At 46.8% G+C, this 18,042-nt stretch overlaps 2 protein-coding genes across 2 annotated transcripts in view; one reads left to right on the top strand and one right to left on the bottom strand.

The window, feature by feature from the left end:
• FAF1 (Fas associated factor 1) overlaps positions 1 to 5,857 on the bottom strand; it is a 171,702-nt gene extending 165,845 nt beyond the window's left edge. The window contains exon 1 of the mRNA XM_056356715.1: positions 5,584 to 5,857. Coding sequence (XP_056212690.1) covers positions 5,584 to 5,628 — 45 coding nt within the window. The 5' untranslated portion in view covers positions 5,629 to 5,857. The remainder of the gene's footprint in view (positions 1 to 5,583) is intronic.
• A 3,542-nt stretch (positions 5,858 to 9,399) lies between these two features.
• On the top strand, positions 9,400 to 17,036 carry CDKN2C (cyclin dependent kinase inhibitor 2C). Its single transcript, XM_056356717.1, has 3 exons — positions 9,400 to 10,972; positions 11,343 to 11,483; positions 15,099 to 17,036. Exons 2-3 carry the CDS (start codon positions 11,355 to 11,357, stop codon positions 15,471 to 15,473), a joined length of 504 nt encoding a protein of 167 aa, XP_056212692.1. The 5' UTR covers positions 9,400 to 10,972; positions 11,343 to 11,354; the 3' UTR covers positions 15,474 to 17,036.
• Positions 17,037 to 18,042: the final 1,006 nt, after the last annotated feature.

The following is an 18,042-nucleotide window of genomic DNA, read 5'->3' as shown; positions in this document are numbered from 1 at the left end:
AAATACACACAGAACAAATTAATAGAAGCAATGATCTTGGTAGCAGACAACAATAATCAAAATAACCAAACTAAAACACACTAAGCACCCAGTAGGCTATTATCATGTGTCTTTGCCCTAAGGCCATTTACAGCAAACAAAACCAACTGTGTTGCAAACCAAGAGGTCTAACTGCCAGTTCCAATGCTGTTACTGACTTTGCAATGCACAAAATTATAACGTGATAAAAAGCAACAAGGATTAAAAAGCATTCTAATCAAAATGTCAATTAAGAGGCCTCCTCATGGGTGTGAGCTTCAACATCTAGTGTCCTGAAGTTTTCTGGGGTGTGGGGTTTGTTGTTGTTTTTTTTTTTTTTGGGGGGGGGTGGGGGTGGGGGGTGGTTGTTTTTTGGTTTTTTTAAGACTGAAAAACAGCCCTGTTAATTCTTCAGTATTTAGCTAAGGATTAGTAACCTACACTCACAAAAAGAGGTCAGGTGAAGCAGTGATGAGCACCTTGGCACATGACTATCAGAAACCTAGCAGAGTCTACTTTTACCTAAAACCTATGTATCCCAAACCCCGATTTCTAACCTATAGAGTTCTGGATTTCCTTCCAACTACTATGGAGAGGATGCAAAGCTTAGTTCATCTGGTGTACTCTAGGTGCACCTGCTGCATTATATTCTACAGAGAGGCCAGACAAAAGAATGGCTTGGTATGAGCAAGCCTGAGGTTTTAAGCTCAGACAGATCTGGACACATGCAAAACCAGATATTTAGGGAGACTTTCTAATGAAAATGTAGGCCTTCAAGAACTTTAAACTTAAGTCTGAGGACTTTCCAAAGATTTAAACTTTGATTGAGAGTCTCTTCAACACCAATCTCTGGTTAAAGGTTTTGTTCCAAGGGAATTGCCAAACACTTCACAGAAAGACCGTAAAGAAATCAAGAACAGTTCTTTCTGCTCCAATGTCTTAACGGCAAAACAGTACCTCTTCTTTCAGAAGGACATCAGCTTTGCTATTTGTTCAAAACACCCTAATGGATGCTTTACCCTTACCAGAAAAAGGTTGAAACACTCTTTCCAGCCCACAGCATATGTCATAGTCCAGGGCAAGAATCAAGGGTACTGACACAAAATCATTCCCAAATCTGACTACCTTTTTCACCCATCAAATCTTCATACTTAATATGTATGAATAACTTAAAAGTGACAGAAAACTTAAGCCAGCATGCCAACACACACAGAAGAAAGCAAAGCTCCCTTAGCACCACCCAATTAAATAACAGACACAAACTCTGCACAGAGACTGTTAGACAGTGAAAACAGTATGCATGACAGAGATAATCTTGTACAGGGCTGAAGCAGACATGTTTTTCATCAGTCCATATCTTAAATAACTGACAAGATATATTTTTAAACAGCACTGTGTTAACTTCCAGGTGAAAAAGATTCTCCAGTTTCTTCAATTTTAGCCATTCCAGAAGGAAACTAGTAGTTTGAATTACGGTTAAATCTTACAAAAATTAAAATAATAAGCTGATGTATCAATGTCATGGTCAATTTTATAACTTAAAACATTATTATCGAGCATGCTTTCTCACCTTTCTGTAACTGATGGCAATGAGGTTCTTCCTTCCCAATTCCCCCTTGCTCCTCCCACAAACCTCTGTTTTTATGAAAAAGGCTGATGCAATGGCAAAGTTTGGGAAAATAAATTTATATACATCTGTATGAATCATAACAAAGTAGTTTATTACCCAGGTAAAAAAAAAATAAACATTGCAAAATGAGAAAAACTCGCATAACTTTGAAGAAACTTAGTTATCTGTTGTTTCGATGAAAGCAAAGGTTTTTGAGGTTTCCCTTTCCACTCCGAAGTCTTCTCATCCAGACCAAATCTATTTATTTGGTCAACAAAAAATGTGAATTCTATGAAAAATTTCCTTCTGAAGCCCCACATGCCAGATATTCCTGTAATACACGGACACCTGGCAACTCCCACAATCCTCCAACCCTTAGGGCCCCCCTACAATTATCGTGAAGACAACCACATAGCATGAATAAAGTAGTCCTAAAGGTGTACATAACTTATAAAGACAAAAAGATATTCTTGCTAGTTTTAGTCTGCATCCTAGGTGAAGCTGTAAAAACAAAAGCAAAGGTGCCAGCATACAAAAATGTTGACATCTGACACTCCTGCCAATACTCAGACTGCTTGACATTCCAGAACTGTTTAACTATGTCAATTTAAGTTCAGTGCACAGAAAGTTTGCAATTTAAAAAGAAATAAACAAACAAGTATCTCTTTTCTTTGTAATGAGAAGCAGACCCCAAACCACATAGAACATTAATATATTTGTATCACGTCAGTACCTGGGTATCCCACTGGCAATGGAAGAACATTCTGCAGTTAAATACAACAAATCAAAGAAGAACAGAGATGTTAACAAAAACTGGTAGAAATTAGATGCCTCTATTTCCCTCAGTATGTGAGGTATGTTGCAGCATCACTCTTCTACCAATTCACATGCAGTTACCTTTTTAAAGAATTTATGCTACAAACAAGCTGTTGATTTTTTCCCCTAGGAAGTTTTTCCTACATTCCAATGACACGTTGTGGAGAAATCCTGAATTGCAATTAGTAAAACAGCTAAAACTTGTGCGCTTAACTCTACTACTTTAGCTACTTCAACTGAAAACAATCAGACTACTCATGTATAAAGCTAAGCTTCTGCATAATCTTTCCTAAGTGAGGGCCTAAGAAGGAAAAGTTAGACAGGTTGCTTACACAGCCCACATGCATGAATACGTGCTTTGTACTCCCTGGGTAGCTACAGTAACCTCATTAAAAAAGAAGAGGAAAAGAAAATAATTATAAACCACGCAGAACAGGCTTAAATTGTTTTGAGACACTAAGAAAAAAAATTCTGGTAGATTATTTACTGTGTTTTACTTTATAGTTAAGATATTTTATAAAAGTTACTCAACATTTGTACATGCATATATACAAAATATTTTTTTCAAGTATTTCTCTTTAGTACCTCAGAACATGTAAGTTGCAGTAACCTGTTACAACAATCAGAGCTAAAAGAAAAAACCAAATGCAATATGAGATCCTGCTCCAGCTGGAACCAATAGCAGAATCTCTAATGGCTTTGAAAGATACGTCGTCAGTCCATGAAAGCTTCACAAAAGCATCAAAAATCAGTATAACTGTGACTTCACTGAAAAAACTTTTACAGGGAGGGAAAACCATTTCAAAAGTTCGCAGACCACTACTCTATCCCTCTTAAACATAATTTGGGAAAGGCAAGGGTGAAATGGCAATGAAGTTCCCCCCTCAGTTTAATTCAGCAGAGATTAGCTGGACAAAACTACAAAGAATTTCTTCTAAAATTTCCAGTGTGCACAACATTCTTAAACAAAATACCTCACACAAATACAGAAGATGGTAGCAGAACACTAGGAAACGTATTTATTAATTAAAAGGTACAGAAAATATAGAAGGGAAAACCATGCAGAGTTACTTTGCACATAATCAGTAAGGATTTGAAATGGAAAATAAAACATTGAGTTGTAAATTCCATCGAGTATTTAAAATACCAAAATCCTTTACCATTTTGTAACAGTCTAAAGATATGAGACCTAATAATGAATGACACTGTCCTTTACTAATCTGAAGTTTTAACAGCAAGACAACAGTTCAGTGTTTTTAAATCAGGTAGAAACTTGATATTATTTTAAAAAAATGATGAAACAGAGAAACAAAGTTGTCTGCTGAAATACAAGAGGAAAAGGTTTAAATAAGCAGTTATATGATAAAATATTTCCTGGGTCCTAGGTTCAGACACATTATGCCATCCTTGAGCTACAACAGGTTTCTGTGATTCTACCACCACCACCGATCTCTAAATTTGCAATAATACTTACTTGTCTTCATGGTACCAAACACTGCAGTTGCTCTTACACATTTATTAACTGGTTTTAAAACCTAAGCACAATAATACTGCTGAACTGCAACACTGACACTAAAAACTTAGAAAGTAGATATAGATTGAAGACTATTTAAAAAAAAAAAATTTCTTATATTCACCAGCTACTAACTTAACCATGGTCTGGGATTCCTGAATGTAAACCTGTTCCAGCTAATAATGTGAGATTCCATAAGAGTATAAGCTCCACTAGTATGAGTGCAGAATTGGGGTCCTCAGTTTCCTTTTAGACAGTGTACTGTTACTTGAAGAATTCCTTTATGAAGTCCCAGCCTTAAAATTGAGATGTCTTTCCTTATAGACACACAAGTATCTCCAAGCACAACAAAATGAAGGAGCGTTATAGAAACATTTGTTAAAATTTAGAGTAAATACAGATGTAAGAAACACAGGTAAAGAAGGGAAAACACTTCCCTGTTATCAGCTGGGAACTCCGCATCTTACGTCAGCGAGATATCAGGTACCTTTTGCGAAAGAGGAATTACATAATGTACACTACAGTCACCCTACTTGTAATTCCAAATAAACATTCTTGTTAAACACAGGGAGTGAATTAAGAGATCACTTCTTTAAAACTAAATTAAATAGTTTCACTGCTAACAGCTGAGAAACAGTCTTTTAAGAAGTTGCACATACAGACAGCAGTTTTACAACTCAATCCGAGAATATCCAAGAGCCTAGCCCTGTGAGAAAAACCACTGCAAATGGACAAAGCTTTAAAAAAAAAAAATTTATTGAAATACAAATATTAAAAAGATATATTCAAATGTAATTGGATATCCTTCCAAGCTGCTTTTGGCTCTCCCCACTATTTCAAAGGCAGGCGTCTTCCACTTGTCTGGTTACTTGTTCTTAGAAAAATGATATTAAACCAAGCAATATTAAGAAACAAGACACTGAACAGATTAACCAGGCTCCTGAACACATGGCTTTTATTTAGACAAAGGCTTTATGCTGGGAATAAGATTTAAAGAATTTTAATTTAAATTGTAACCCTTTTGTAGGGAAGAAGGAAGGCTACAGACAACTTTTTAAGGGCATATCCTCCTTTCTGCACAAACATGTTGTCATTTGGGATGGGGTGGGAAGAGTTTTACTGTCATCACAACAGTCATAGGCTGAGGCAACCATGAAGTTAGTGTTGTTGTAATGGAAACACCTCTGTTCAGCGTTAATCTGTAGTACCAGCAAGTGATTCACTACAAACACTGTGACAAAACATGAGGAGCGATGAGTTTTGTATCCTCCCTGGCATCTGCCTCTTCCAAGTGAGCTGGCTCACAGCTGTTCCATGGCCTGCCTGGTTGTAGAGGGTTGGAACAAAGTGGATGCAAAAAGCACTTTTTTTTTTTAATTAAAACCCAAAACTCTCTAAGTTAAAGAAGACGTTTTGTTCGTGTATCTTGAAAGAAGCGGGCACAAGCTACCTATTTATCACCACAATAAAAATAGAAAGGAAGAAAGAAGGCGCAGAGGCTGGGGAGGGTGGGCTTCACGCCCACCACCCCGGAGCTTCCCACAAAGAACGAGCAGCACAGCAACGAGGAGGAAGAGAAAAGCAGCGAGAGGCCACGGCTGCGCGGCGGCGGCGGCTCGAGATTTACCTGGAAATCTGCCAGTATCATCTCCCGGTCCATGTTGGACGCCATTGCAGCCAGCTGCGTCCCCGGCTCCGCTCTGACCCGCGCACCTGGAGCTGCTGCCGGCGAGGACGGGGCAGGGTGGGACTAGGAGCTCATGGAGCCGCCGGCTCCCCTCAGGCTCCCGCGGCGCCCCCGGGCTGCCCCCTCCGGCAGCCCCGCGGCGGCGGGAAGCGGGCGGGAAGCGGGCGGCGGGCCGGGAGCGGGCCGGGCCGGGAGCAGGCAGCGCTGCCTCAGCTGCTGGCCCGGGGAGGAGGAGGAGGCAACGCCGCTCCCTCCCTGCCTCCACAGCGCCTGTCGCACATTTTGCCTGTCATTGAGGTCGCAAAGAGGCGCTTTGCGGCCGGCACGTGACCACCCTCCTGTCAAGCGCTCGCGAAGCCGGGGGAGGGGGTGGGGCTGCGCCTTCCCGGCAGCTCGCGCTGACCGCGGCCGCTGCGCCCCGGCCCGGCGGGAGGGGAAGGAGAAGGAGCAGGAGCGGAGGGGGCGCCCGAGGGGCTGCGCTGCTGCCCGGCGGGAGGTGCCGGCGGCAGGCCACGGGCGGCCCGGCCCAGCGCCTGGGCCTTTCCTGAGGGGACGGGCTGCCTCAGCCTGCCCGGCCCCAGAGCGGCGGAGCGGCCCCTCCGAGCGGGCGGCGCAGCTGCGGCCGTCGGCTCTCGGCTCGGCTGGGGGCAGCGCTGCCCCGGGGGCTGAGGGGCTGGCGGGCTGGCACTGACACCGCCACCCACGCACCCCGGCGGCGGATCCCCGGGCCCGGCCGGGCTCCGCCGCCGGCTGCGGCCTAACGGGGCGGCGAGGCCCTGGCTGCAACGAGCCGGGGCCGGGGCCGCCATCTGGGGGCGGGCGGGGGGTGGGACAAGGGCCGCTGCAGCCGCCGGCCGGAGGGCGGCTCTGCCTGCCCGTACGGAGCGGGGCACCCACCTGCGGCCCGCAGCGGAGGGGCGGCCGGGGTGGCGGTGGCGCCGGCCCGCTGTCCCCAGCGCGATTTGCCTCCGTCCTGACAACCCGTCGCTTTGTGCTCCCTGAGAGACCCGGGCCTCGGAGCGCGGGGCACGCACCGGAGGGGGAAGGCACGGTAAAGCAGTAATTTTCCCCGTCTTCGCACTTCTCTCAGAAGGAAATGCATTTTTCACAGGTTTCTGAGCCAACAGACCGTGATCTGCGCTGCGGCCCTCACTCGAGCTTAGCACTCCAGCACTGTAAGATGCAATTGCATTATATACCAGAGATAAATTTGTTTGTTGGGTTGTTGGTTTGCGTTTTTTTAAGTAATGCAAATCTAACTGTAATTAACGCATTTTAAGTCTGCTTCCTACAACCGGATGCTGTTCACCTACCCCTTAGCACTGACATTTAACACGCATTTGGACACTAATTTGCTAATTAGTCCAGCAAGTGTCGTTCTGCTCTTTGTACGGGTGTCGAAGCTAAGATCACAAGCACCTTTCCTGTTAGCTAATAAAGTTACATGAAGATATCTTTGAATCAAGTTATTTTGTCGTATTTAGAAAACACCGTTCTTTATTTTTTTCTGCCATCCGTGACGGTTATAGCTGAGTTTCTCAGCCCCTGCGAGTTACCTGCCACAGCAGCCGGGCTGGCACCAGGGGGGAGCCCAGCGTGACTGCTCACCACAGCAGGGTCTGTCGTTTGGGAGAAACCGTGAACGGACACTGTGTGGGGGTAGGGGCACATGAAAAGCTAAACTGTACCTTCAGGAGAGTTTGTGTTCCCAAGAAAAACACTCCTGGGAGTTGTTTAAAGCGTGTTTGCGGATGCTGCTGGGGAGTGCAGGCAGCAGGGCACCTGGGGTGCGCATCTGGTGGTGGCAGTCATTTGGATCTCCAGGTGGGTGGAGGCCACGCTGAAATGCCACTTACGACGCAAAGCCAGGGTGTCAGAGAAGTTGGATTTTATATTTTATCATGTTCTTGGTCTAGTTTATGTTGGCAGCATTTGCCAAGAGGTTTTTATTGCCCACTGATGTTAGTTTAACAATTCGAGCTCCCCACCACCGACTGGAGGGATGATAAAGTAATTGCCCTCACATCTGCCCCCTGGGTTTTTGGTTTGGGTTTTTTTTCCCAGTTTGATGTTGCAGACAGTTCTGTACTAGGTACGAGGTATGGTGCAATGCCAGGGACAGCCTGTGCTAAATTACAAACAAATCCACCCACACATTACTAGAGAGTAACTATAATAAAGGCTGAAAAGCGAGTTTAAACAATTGGATTAAAGCCAATTAATTCCTGGCACGAATTGAAGCTATAGGTATGTTGTCAAGATTAGTTACACAGCGTTCACATCTACTACAGTCATATTCTAAATAATGATATCTCTATTAGATCAAAACAGGAAGGATTTGATCCAGAACGTGAAGAAAAGGTGAAAAGCTGCACGTGCCCCACACCGCAGGAAGTTCACGTTCAAGTCACAGCGAAAGTTTCTATTCTCCTCCTCACGACCTCTCTCCAAGACACCCGAGGTAGCTTTTGTCCTCCAACCAACATCAGACAAATTAGAGAACCCGGGGGGGACGACGCTCGCTTACTGTTACTCCTTGCAATGCCCGGCAATAGTATTTGCCTCCGGAAGATGTTTTTTCTGCTGATTCTGGAGCTGACTGGGGCAGTTTTTTCAGTTTTAGGAAAAGGATCTTTACGGTTCTCGAGAAGATGTGATCCGGATTAACGATCTGCTGTCTTGCAAAGGTTTTTGACAGACCTGCACGGTGAAGGAGGTTTGACAGCATTTTCTGGCCAGGCAGCTTTACTTGCAGGAAGCCTGCAGCACCCCAGCTATGCTTTACTTAATTATTTTTGTCAAGTGGCATAAGATGGGGGCTTTATTCTGAACTGTTAAAAACAAACAAACAAACAAACAAACAATAAATGGAGACTGTGGTAAGACCTGCAGGTCTAATTCTGCAGTAAGTTAGCAACAGGTGATGCCACCGAAGCCTGTGGATTTTAGATACCGATTAGTCACAAAATAAGCCATTTACAAGCCGTCTGACTGAATATTCGAGTTTTTGCATAGAAATTCCTTATGCAGAAAAGCAACTCTATTTGAATATACGGATGCTATTTATATACGTGTATTTCTGGAGTTAACTTTGAGGGAAATCATAATTCGTATTTTTGTTTACAAAACTGGGCACTGTTACTTCTGGCCGAGAATTATCATAATGAGGCCCTTAAAAATATGCGCTTTTTGCCCCCCTTAGCGGGAGCGGGGGTCAGTTAATAATTTGAGCAAAATTGCTTCCCCTTCTCCACGTGTAGGCAGCTCACTCACTACTTGTCACCTTTGTATCTTCGCGACCAAGTGTGGGTGGGAGAATCGGTACAGGAAAATGTACTTGGGAAGCAAGAAGCTACCGAAGCTGGAAGGAGAGCCAGAGGCAGCGGTCACACCGCCTGCCTTCAGCTGGGCTGCAGCTCCATCCCTCCGGAACTGGTTCTGCCTGCGGCGGCGGCTCCGAGTCAGGCCCCGGCCGTCCCTGCCCCTGCCCGGCTGCCGGCGGCAGGTTCCCCCGCAGGGCAGCGCTGGAGGAGCTGCTGTTTGCTTGCCGGACAGGTTCCCTCAGGAACGCACCTCTCCGAGGTGCCTCACGCGTGTTTACGTTCTAATTCACCTCCCCGTCGCCTCCACGCAGAAAGCAGACGGGCAGATCCCCCCCGCGACCGACGGGCTCCGTGTGGTTACCGGGGAGCCATGACGTTGCATCTTACCTCTGGCAGGGCTCGGTCCTCCCGGGGGTCCCTGAGACCGAGAGCGAGCCGGCCCTTGCAGCAGCGGCCAGGCGCCGTGCCGGGAGGCAGCAGGGCCAGGACATCGCCGTGCCGGCCGCCGGCACTTCGCCCTCTGAAGGGAAAGCGAAGCCCTCGCGTCTCCTCGGTGCCGGGGTGCGCTTCTCCCTCAAAATGGCACTTTCAGATCAATCAAGGGCAGCAGAAGAGCGCAAGGCGCGGAGCGCAGCCCTGGGCGGCCGCCGGCCGCCGTTACGAACACTTGACATTGACCCTTCATCCCTGACCTTGTCCTTAGGGACAGGAGCCGGGGTGGACCCCGAGCCCGCCGCCGCTGCCCCCGCGGGGGTGCCGAGCCAGGGCGGGGGGGGCCGGGGCCGCCCCCCCCCCCCGCGGGCAGGTGGAGACCGCCCGGGGCTTGGGGGCAGCGCCGCGGCGGGAGGCCGCCCCCAGCCCCCCCCCGGCTGCCCCGACCCCCGGTGCCCCGGCAGGGGCGCGGCGGCTCCCGGTGCTAAAACCTCCTTTTCTTTCCATCCCCCCAACCAACCCCCGCCCGCCCTAGGCCTCACGGCGCTTCCCCTAAGAGCACCCTGGCTGCTCGGCTGCGGCGGGGGAGCGCCGGGCCCGGGTGCGCGGCGCGGGGAACGGCACAAGGCGCCGCGGCCGGGGCCGGGGCCGGGCGAGGGGCGGGTGCGCGCCGCTGCAGGCCTTCCTGCCCGGCCGGGCCGCAACTCCGCCGCGCCTCCTTAAATCTCTGCCGTTAAAATGTGGGCGGGTGTTTCAACTCAAAAAGCGCTCAAATTTTTTTTCTTTTCAAAAAAAGCTGATGAGGTTAAAAAAAAAAGGGGGAAAGAAAAAAAAAAGAGAGAAACCGGCTTCGTGTCCGTAGGAAACAGAAGTAGCGATTGTTTGCGCTTAAAAAAGGGGGAGCGCAAAGTCGCGGGCGGAGGCAGCGGCCGCGGACCGGCAAGTGCAGCTTTATTTCGCGAAGTTGAAAGCGGCAGCGAGCGGCGGCTGTCACCGGGCGCCGGGAAGCTGCCGAGCACCGCCGGGCCGGGGCAGCGGCGGGCACCAGCGGGCACCAGCGCAGCCCCCCGCCCTCCGCTCCGCGGCCGGGGCGAGAGGCGCGGCTGTCGCCGGGCAGCGGCGGCGGGGCCCCCGGCGAGCGGCGGAGACGGCCCCGCGCCGCGGCTCCTCCACGCCCTGAGCGCGGGCGGCGGGACGCGGCTGCCCCCCCACCCGCCGCCGCCGCCCGCGGACCCGCCGCCCTCCTGGATGCTCCGGAGCCGCCGCCGCCGGGGGCGGCCGCCGGCCGGGATCGCGCCCGCCCGCTGCGCGGAGGCTGCGCGGGGCTGCGGGAGTGAAGCTGCTGCGGGGAGCGAGAGCGCCGAGGGAGCGCGCCCGGCCGCCGGGCACCCGCTGCCGCCGTGCCCTGCCCGCCGCGGGGGCGGCCCGCCCGGCGCGGCCCTGCTCGGCCCGGACTAGAGGCAGCCGAGTGGGATGGAAGGGGGGACCCCGAGCGGGAGCTGGATGCACACTGCTGCGGAAGACTTTTCCTCGGAGCTGTTGCTGCTAAGTCTCAGATCCCGACCGTGAGCAGGGTGGGTTGTCTTCTTCTTCAAAGATCTCAGGTCTGAGTGAGTCTCCGGTGTACGTGTACATATGTTACCCGTAACATATATGATATATCGCATAGCTATTAATCCCTCCCCCCTCCTCCCCTGAAAGTGGCCAAAGTCTTTAATAGGAGTTACTCTATATGTGGAAGCAAAGAAATCTTCTTTCAAGTGGAGCTGCAGTTTTGCTGAATAATCACGTGTGAGTTAGGGGCGGGCTCTTGGCAAGGAGGTTTTTTACGAGTATTTACTACAAGGTCTACTCCAGAAGATTAACCATCCCAATCCTTCTGTCAGTCTCCGATGCCATGCCTGGTTAAAAAAAAAAAAATCTCATCTTTTTTCCGATCGTCAGTCACCCTAAAGAATGGCCGAGCCTTCTGGGAACGAGCTGGCGTCCGCGGCTGCCAAGGGGGACCTAGTGCAACTTACTAATTTGTTGCAAAAGAATGTAAACGTCAATGCACAAAATGGATTTGGGAGGACTGCGCTGCAGGTTGGTATCCAGAGAGGGAGAAAATATTTCATCACTGGTACCTACGTGACCCGGGTTTCCAAAAAAGACAACGTTTTAAACAGGCTGGTGGATGAAATACGAGTGGTTTTTCAAACTCGTTGGATGCCATATTTTATAACTTTAGTGGCTCCAACTCCCTAAAATGACGTACTTGAAATAAAACTGGTCAAAACCAATATTTCAGTCGGGGATCACCCTCAATGTCAAACGGGCTGCGAGTTTGCTAATATTTTGTAACTTCGTGGGGAGGAGGCAAGGAACGAGAGGGCTGAGATGAAAAGAAATCAGCTTAGGTGAGCAGGATTTCATAGCAGGTCTGTAAACACAAATGTGCTGTTCTCTGAAGCTCAGGGTTTCTCTTTTTTTCCCCTCTCCTTTTTCTTCCTGCGTTATGCTTTTGCAGCGTGACTTGTCTGGGTTCTGGGCTCTGCTGTGGATGGTACTTTTCCTTTATACGCTGTTTGTGAGGAATGACCTTTCTCATTGGGAAGCATGCTGCTCAGAACCGAGCACCTCCGATGGACATTAACAGTCAGCCCTGCGAGCTCGGGCTTCAGCTGAATCACTTGCTTTTTCATTCATAATTAAGGCTTAAATTTTTGCTGCTTTAGATCGGCTGGCAGGGCGCTGGTTCCAGCTCTTTCCTTTCTGATCGTATAGGGTGCTATGTCCTAATTTTTTAAGTGTGTGGCTGTTCAGGCAGGAGTTGGAACTCGTCCATCTGCTAACTGAGGAAAGATTTTGCTTTTAATAATATCAGAGAATGATCGCGAAAAGTCTAGAATGCCCACCGAAGAGTGATAGAAGTGATTTATAAATCTGGAGAGAGGGAAAAAAAAAAAAGATGTGTGGTTATTTGTACTTAGGTATAAGTAATGAAATGTGGAAGTGGAGCTATAGGTTTTCTTAATTTCACACATTAGAAAAATCGTTTGTTAACTCCTCTCCCTTCCCCCCCCCCCCAACCACGATAATAATTTCTGAAATTAGAGTTTTAAACAGCACAGAGCTTGTGAATGTACTCGAGATATTTACAGCTTTTTGGCTTAACGTCAGAATGTTGGAGCTGAGAAATAAGCACCTCTTGCTTAAAAAGCAGGAATGACCCTTTTTTGACAATTTCGCTGAAGCTGGAGATCTGTGAGCTCCTCTCTGTCCTGTCAGCACCTAAATAGGGCATCGCAGGGCAGGGGCAGGCACTTGCAGCACCTTTTTAGAGAGCAAAAGGATCTAAATTGCAAACTTAGGCAAACTAACTTCTTTAAGAGAGCAGGAAACATTTAGCTAGCTGGTTTATCCTCAGGACGAGGGCTGGAAATCGATTTATACAGTAATGTAATTTTTTTTTTTTATAGCAGCTAACTGTCTGTGTCCTGTATTAAGCCATATATTACACAATGACATAGCATCCAGCTATATTAAACATGCATCCGTGTCCTAACAATACTTGTTATCACTGCCTAATCATAACTGAGTTAATGAACCACAACAAAAATCAAAACAGAAGAATCTGTCAACTTATTTTCAATATGTATCATCCCGAAATGGGCTGCGGGTGCATGACCATGCTCGAAAGAGCTGTCTGTCAGTGCACTCTCCAAAACTGAGATATTTTCTCCATAATCTCTCTCTCAATTAAAAGGGAGGCAATGCTCCTATATTAGTACTGATGAATTTATATTTTTCTTTTGCATTTATATTTAAGTAAACAGCTGCTCAGCTTGTCTTGCTGTCTACTTTTCATTTCTAATGAGGTGTACCTATGCAGGCCTCAAATACATGTCCTGCTCTTATGCTCTTCGTCAGACTTATTTAATTCATGCTTTCTCCTTCTTTGCCTCCCTCCCCTCGAGTGAAACTTTGCAAAATAAAGGGCATTTGCTGTACAGTTGTAGCCCATGTCCCAACAGCATCACCTTTTATATGATTTTCTCTCCCCCCCCCCCATCTCTGACTGAAGCCTTCAGTCTCCCAGCCTGAACACAGCAAACTCCCACTTAAACAAGATACGTGTTTTGAATTCACAAATAATACAGCCTGGGGTGTCAAAAAGAGATCAAAATGTCCAGATTTTGCTAAAGAAAGAGGGATCACAATGTTCTTGTTTTCTTTTACTTCGCTTCCATCTCTAGTCAGAAGTGAAAGAAATGGCACATACGGAGCTGGAAGCCCTGGGGCTCACAGAAATCTCTTTCTCTGAATCCCAGCCTGTCTTATCTGCACTTTTGCTCTTGTCTGTGGATATAATATGCTGGGCTGCTTTACGGTCCGAATGCTGCAGTAATTTTATTTATTATAGCTTGCTGTTCTTAAAAAGCCTAATATATATTTTTTCACCAGGAGAGCTTTTCAGCAAATCCCTTGTAGAAATCGTACATTATTCTATATCTAATGCACTGTAATGCTCGTTTCTGCAGATAATTTTTTTAACCGAGATTTTTAGATCAATGTGTGGACGTTTCTAAAAAAAATTTAAAGGTGTTGTTTTTCGAATTTGATACTTACAACGAGACTAATTCCAAGGACAGGAAAATATTGCCTATAGGCTAGAGATTATACATTACTGTGTTCATTTTTTGCAAGTCTTTGAGCAAACAAAAAATGAGTAATTTAGGAGAAATCGGTGCAAGATCTTAAGTCCCAAATAAGAGAGGTTTGCGTTCTAATTATGAGAGTTTTATAACGCAATCTAGAAAATTCAAAGAAGCTTTTTCTTTTTTTTTTTTTTTCCTGAGAGAAACAGTCAGAAAATCCAATTATTGTTGCTGGGCTGGTGGTTGCTTTTTTTTTAAGGGATGTTTTAAACAACAGAATATAGCTGCAGTTTGTTTATAGTGAAATTATGGAAGTTTAATGTAATATAATGCTTTTAGAAGAAAACTTCTGGAACTTTGAAACATTCCTTTTAACTTCTCCTTTTGGGGTGACGTATTGAAACACAAATATTGGGGAGAAAAATTTCTTCTAGCATTTATTTTTCGTAGCAGACAGAGCTATGGTACAGTCCAAATATTTGTTTTATGATAATGCACAGACAATGTAAATACCTGAAAGCTTATAAAAACACATTCTACATTTGCTGTTGCTGAGGTAAAATATCTGTTCCTCAGAGACCCTACATTTGATGTTTAACGAGATTAAACAGTGATGCAAAGGTGTCTCAATCCTTAGACAAATAGAACCGAACCATACTTAATTTTCATACGTTAAAAAACTGAGATAACTCACGTTACATTAAAAAAAAAAAAAAGTTATTATATCCCCAGTTTACACCGCCTATTATCAGGCATGAATCTCTCTGAGACAGAAAGCTATTACTACCGAAATGATAACATCTTTCACAATTTCACCGAGTTTAGTAAAAAATACGGGGGGGGGGGGGGGGGGAAGGGGGAAGAAAAAACAAAACAAACAAAAAAAAAAAGATTTTCTGGTGTAGCATCAGTTTTCTAGCGGCGCTCTTCTGTCTGTTTTAAATGAGGATTGTGCCGGGAGGATACTCGGAGATAAGAATTGGGGATCGAAGCCCAGTGCTGAAGCAAACCCCCCCGCCCCCTTCCCCCGCGGTATTCAACTCTCCTTTTTCTTTCATAGGTTATGAAACTCGGGAACCCCGAAATTGCCAGGAGGTTGCTCGTTAGCGGTGCCAACCCCAACCTGAAAGACAGTACTGGCTTCGCTGTAATTCATGATGTAGCCAGAGAGGGTTTTCTGGACACTTTGCAGACTCTGCTGGAGTTTAAGGCTGATGTTAACATTGAGGATGATGAGGGCAACCTGCCCTTGCACTTGGCGGCGCGGGAGGGGCACGTGCGGGTGGTAGAGCTGCTGCTGGCGCGCGCCGAGTGCAAGGTGGGCCACCAGAACAAGCGGGGGGCCACCGCCTACGACCTGGCCAAGCTCTACAAAAGAGCCGCCGTCGTCAAGCTCCTGGAGGACAGCAGCTTCTTCCCTGCAGCCATGAATTAAATCCAGCCCGGACGTGCTCTCCTTTGGACATGAAGGCTTTCAGCCGCCTTCATCTTCTTTTCTTCTTCTTTTTTTTTTTTTTTTCCTCCTCCTTTTTAATAACAGGCGTTGCAACTTTCTATTATTTTTTTTTTCTTTTTAAACAGCTGATAGTTTAAGTCTCAAGAAATTCTGGAGGTGGGGTTTTGGATCATGGTTTAAATCCATGCTCCCAGCAATTTCTGCCACCTGCCATTTACGAAATACAGACTCAGCCATGTATATGTTGGTCACTCATACCTAGTTTTCCACTATGAAGTTTTTACGATTTATTTTAGGTCAGTTAAGCCATTAATACAAGAGCTACATATTCACGTGCTTAATATTGCTGGACTTTTAAGAAGAGGCAATAGCTGACTGTGATCTCGCCCACCTCTGGATGCGCAACCCCACCCCCCCGTTCCCTTCCCCCCACCCCCAACCCACCCCCCTGCTCCTTGGGGCAGGCTGCAGAGTTTGAAACCCTGTTCTGGATTCAAACAGCCTCCCAAGGGAAAACCTGCATCTCCCTGCTCGGGCAGAGCTTGAAGTCAAAGGCTGCTTGGCCTGAGGACAGAGGACGGCGCTTAGAGGCTTTGGGAAATAGCTGCTGCGTTTTGACACTAACAAGAGCTTGTAGAAGTAGGTCACTTACTTTCTAAATGTAGATGACACTTTCCCCCTTTGTGTATTTAAACTTTCACCGAGCTGGTTTTGAATTTAGTTACCAGAAACAGTATAAGTGGTGTTTTTTTGGATTGCCAGAGGTTTTAAACAGCTCAGTTTTGTAGTTCGTGTTTACTGTGCACTGAAGGAGGCGTTTTTTCTAGTTTCAAAACAAGCAGCTGAGAACCGTTGTCAGAGGCAGGAGGATGGGAAGGCTGCAAGGCAACAACTTTTCTGGTCGCTTTGTAAGCCGAGTGCAGTTTAGATGCTCTTTAAGAAATATTTGCTTTCCACCAGCTGTTTTGCCTGGAAATAAATTACTTTAACGACAGATGCATCTCACGAAACAGGAGCATTTGAATACAGTGACATTTAGGAAGCAGCATGTTTGCTATTCGGGAATTTATGTTATTGCTTGCACCTAAAACACAAATTAACTATTGGAACATTTACACTGCAACACGGTTGAGAGCATTGGTCACCCTCAAACTCATTTACCTCTCCAGCTGCAACAGGAGCTAAGGATGCTCAGCACCGTATAGGGAAGAGTTTAGGATGAAAATTTTAACATTTGTACAGGAGCAAGTTGTGGGACAGATGGGCAGTTTGAAGTGCTTTATTTTGAATAGTCTAAATTTTAATTGTGCAAAATAGAAGGTGTTAAATCAATGCGAAATGGATAGTACTTCAAATAGCACTTAAAAGAGGAGGGGGTGTACACTAGTTTTAGAGTTTAGCTCTTAAAAAAAAAATTTTAGCCCTACAGAATCAGTTACTACCGTTTTCAAGTAAAAAAATAATTTGCTGAAACTGTCTGTCACGTTTGCTATCCGCTCTGTCACACTGCTGTGTTTTCTGATTAAAAACCTCTGTGAAATACTCAGCCTTGTGCGCCTGTGTTACCATGTGCTGCTCACAAGGGCTCCAGGGATCGCTGACCTCCGCGGCACGGCTGGGGAAATAACCCGCAAAATACCCGCTATCGAGAGCGTTTAAACCACCTGAAATATTAAACCCGAGCAACGTAATCCGCAGGTCCCCGAGGTGAGGTAACCCCAGCCACCCCCCGTTGCTCCCCGCCTCCCTTTCCTCGTGTCCCGGAGGATGCTCCGAGCTTCTTCCCTCTCCGCAACCAGTGCCCTGCGCTCCTCTTGGAAAGCAGGAATCCGCGCTGCCACCAGGATTTCTCCCCTTCCCTGCTACAGCAGAGGTGCACACCAAAAAGGTAATATTCGTCCTTCTCATTTTTCACCTGTGCTACTGAAAAAAAACCAAACTCATCCCAGATCCGCAGATCCGTCCTGAGCTCCTTCAGCATTTAACGTATGCTAAACCGGAGCTTAAGTAGTGGCTTTAATAAACCAACTGCTTTTTCGAGAGAAATGCCCCGCCTAGTCAGAAATAGCGGCTTTTATTGCGTGCCAGAAGTTCACGTGTAAAGCCAGGGCATGTTACACCAGGGCCAAGCCTACAGCGTCCGCGGGGCAGCGCTCACTCCGGTGTAAAGTTATGTTCTGTTTGCTCTCACTGCTGCGTGTTCTCTGTAAGCCAGTTATCGGAAACAATATTATAAATTGAAATTCCTAAGTTAGATACTTCGAAAGAGGAAATTCTTCTCCGTTGACCCAGGAATTTAATAGGTTCTGCCAAAAGCTTCTGGGAAGCCAAAGAATTAAGTGAGGCGGTGGGTTAGGTGCAGCTCACCGGGTCTGCAGGGGAGAAGCCGTGCCCAGCTGCTTGGGGGGGGGGGGGGGGGGGAGGGAGGGGGGGGGCAGAGGTCCTGCAACAGCTCTTGCATGTACTGAGCGAGGGGAGAGGATAATATAAAGCAAACCGCACCAACAGGGAATCTTTATCCCGCAAAAGCATTCCAATATCGGATGTG

This window comes from Falco biarmicus, chromosome 11 (genome assembly GCF_023638135.1).
Source record: "Falco biarmicus isolate bFalBia1 chromosome 11, bFalBia1.pri, whole genome shotgun sequence".
NCBI lineage: Eukaryota > Metazoa > Chordata > Aves > Falconiformes > Falconidae > Falco > Falco biarmicus.
Note: the sequence above shows the minus strand (reverse complement) of the source record. Positions and strands in the feature narration are given on the sequence as shown.

Excerpts from the sequence above, each read along its gene's own strand:
- CDKN2C (XM_056356717.1), top strand. The coding sequence starts at position 11,355 with ATGGCCGAGCCTTCTGGGAACGAGCTGGCGTCCGCGGCTGCCAAGGGG. Across the intron at positions 11,484-15,098 it reads TTGGGAGGACTGCGCTGCAG|GTTATGAAACTCGGGAACCC; the intron begins GTTGGTATCCAG and ends TTTCTTTCATAG.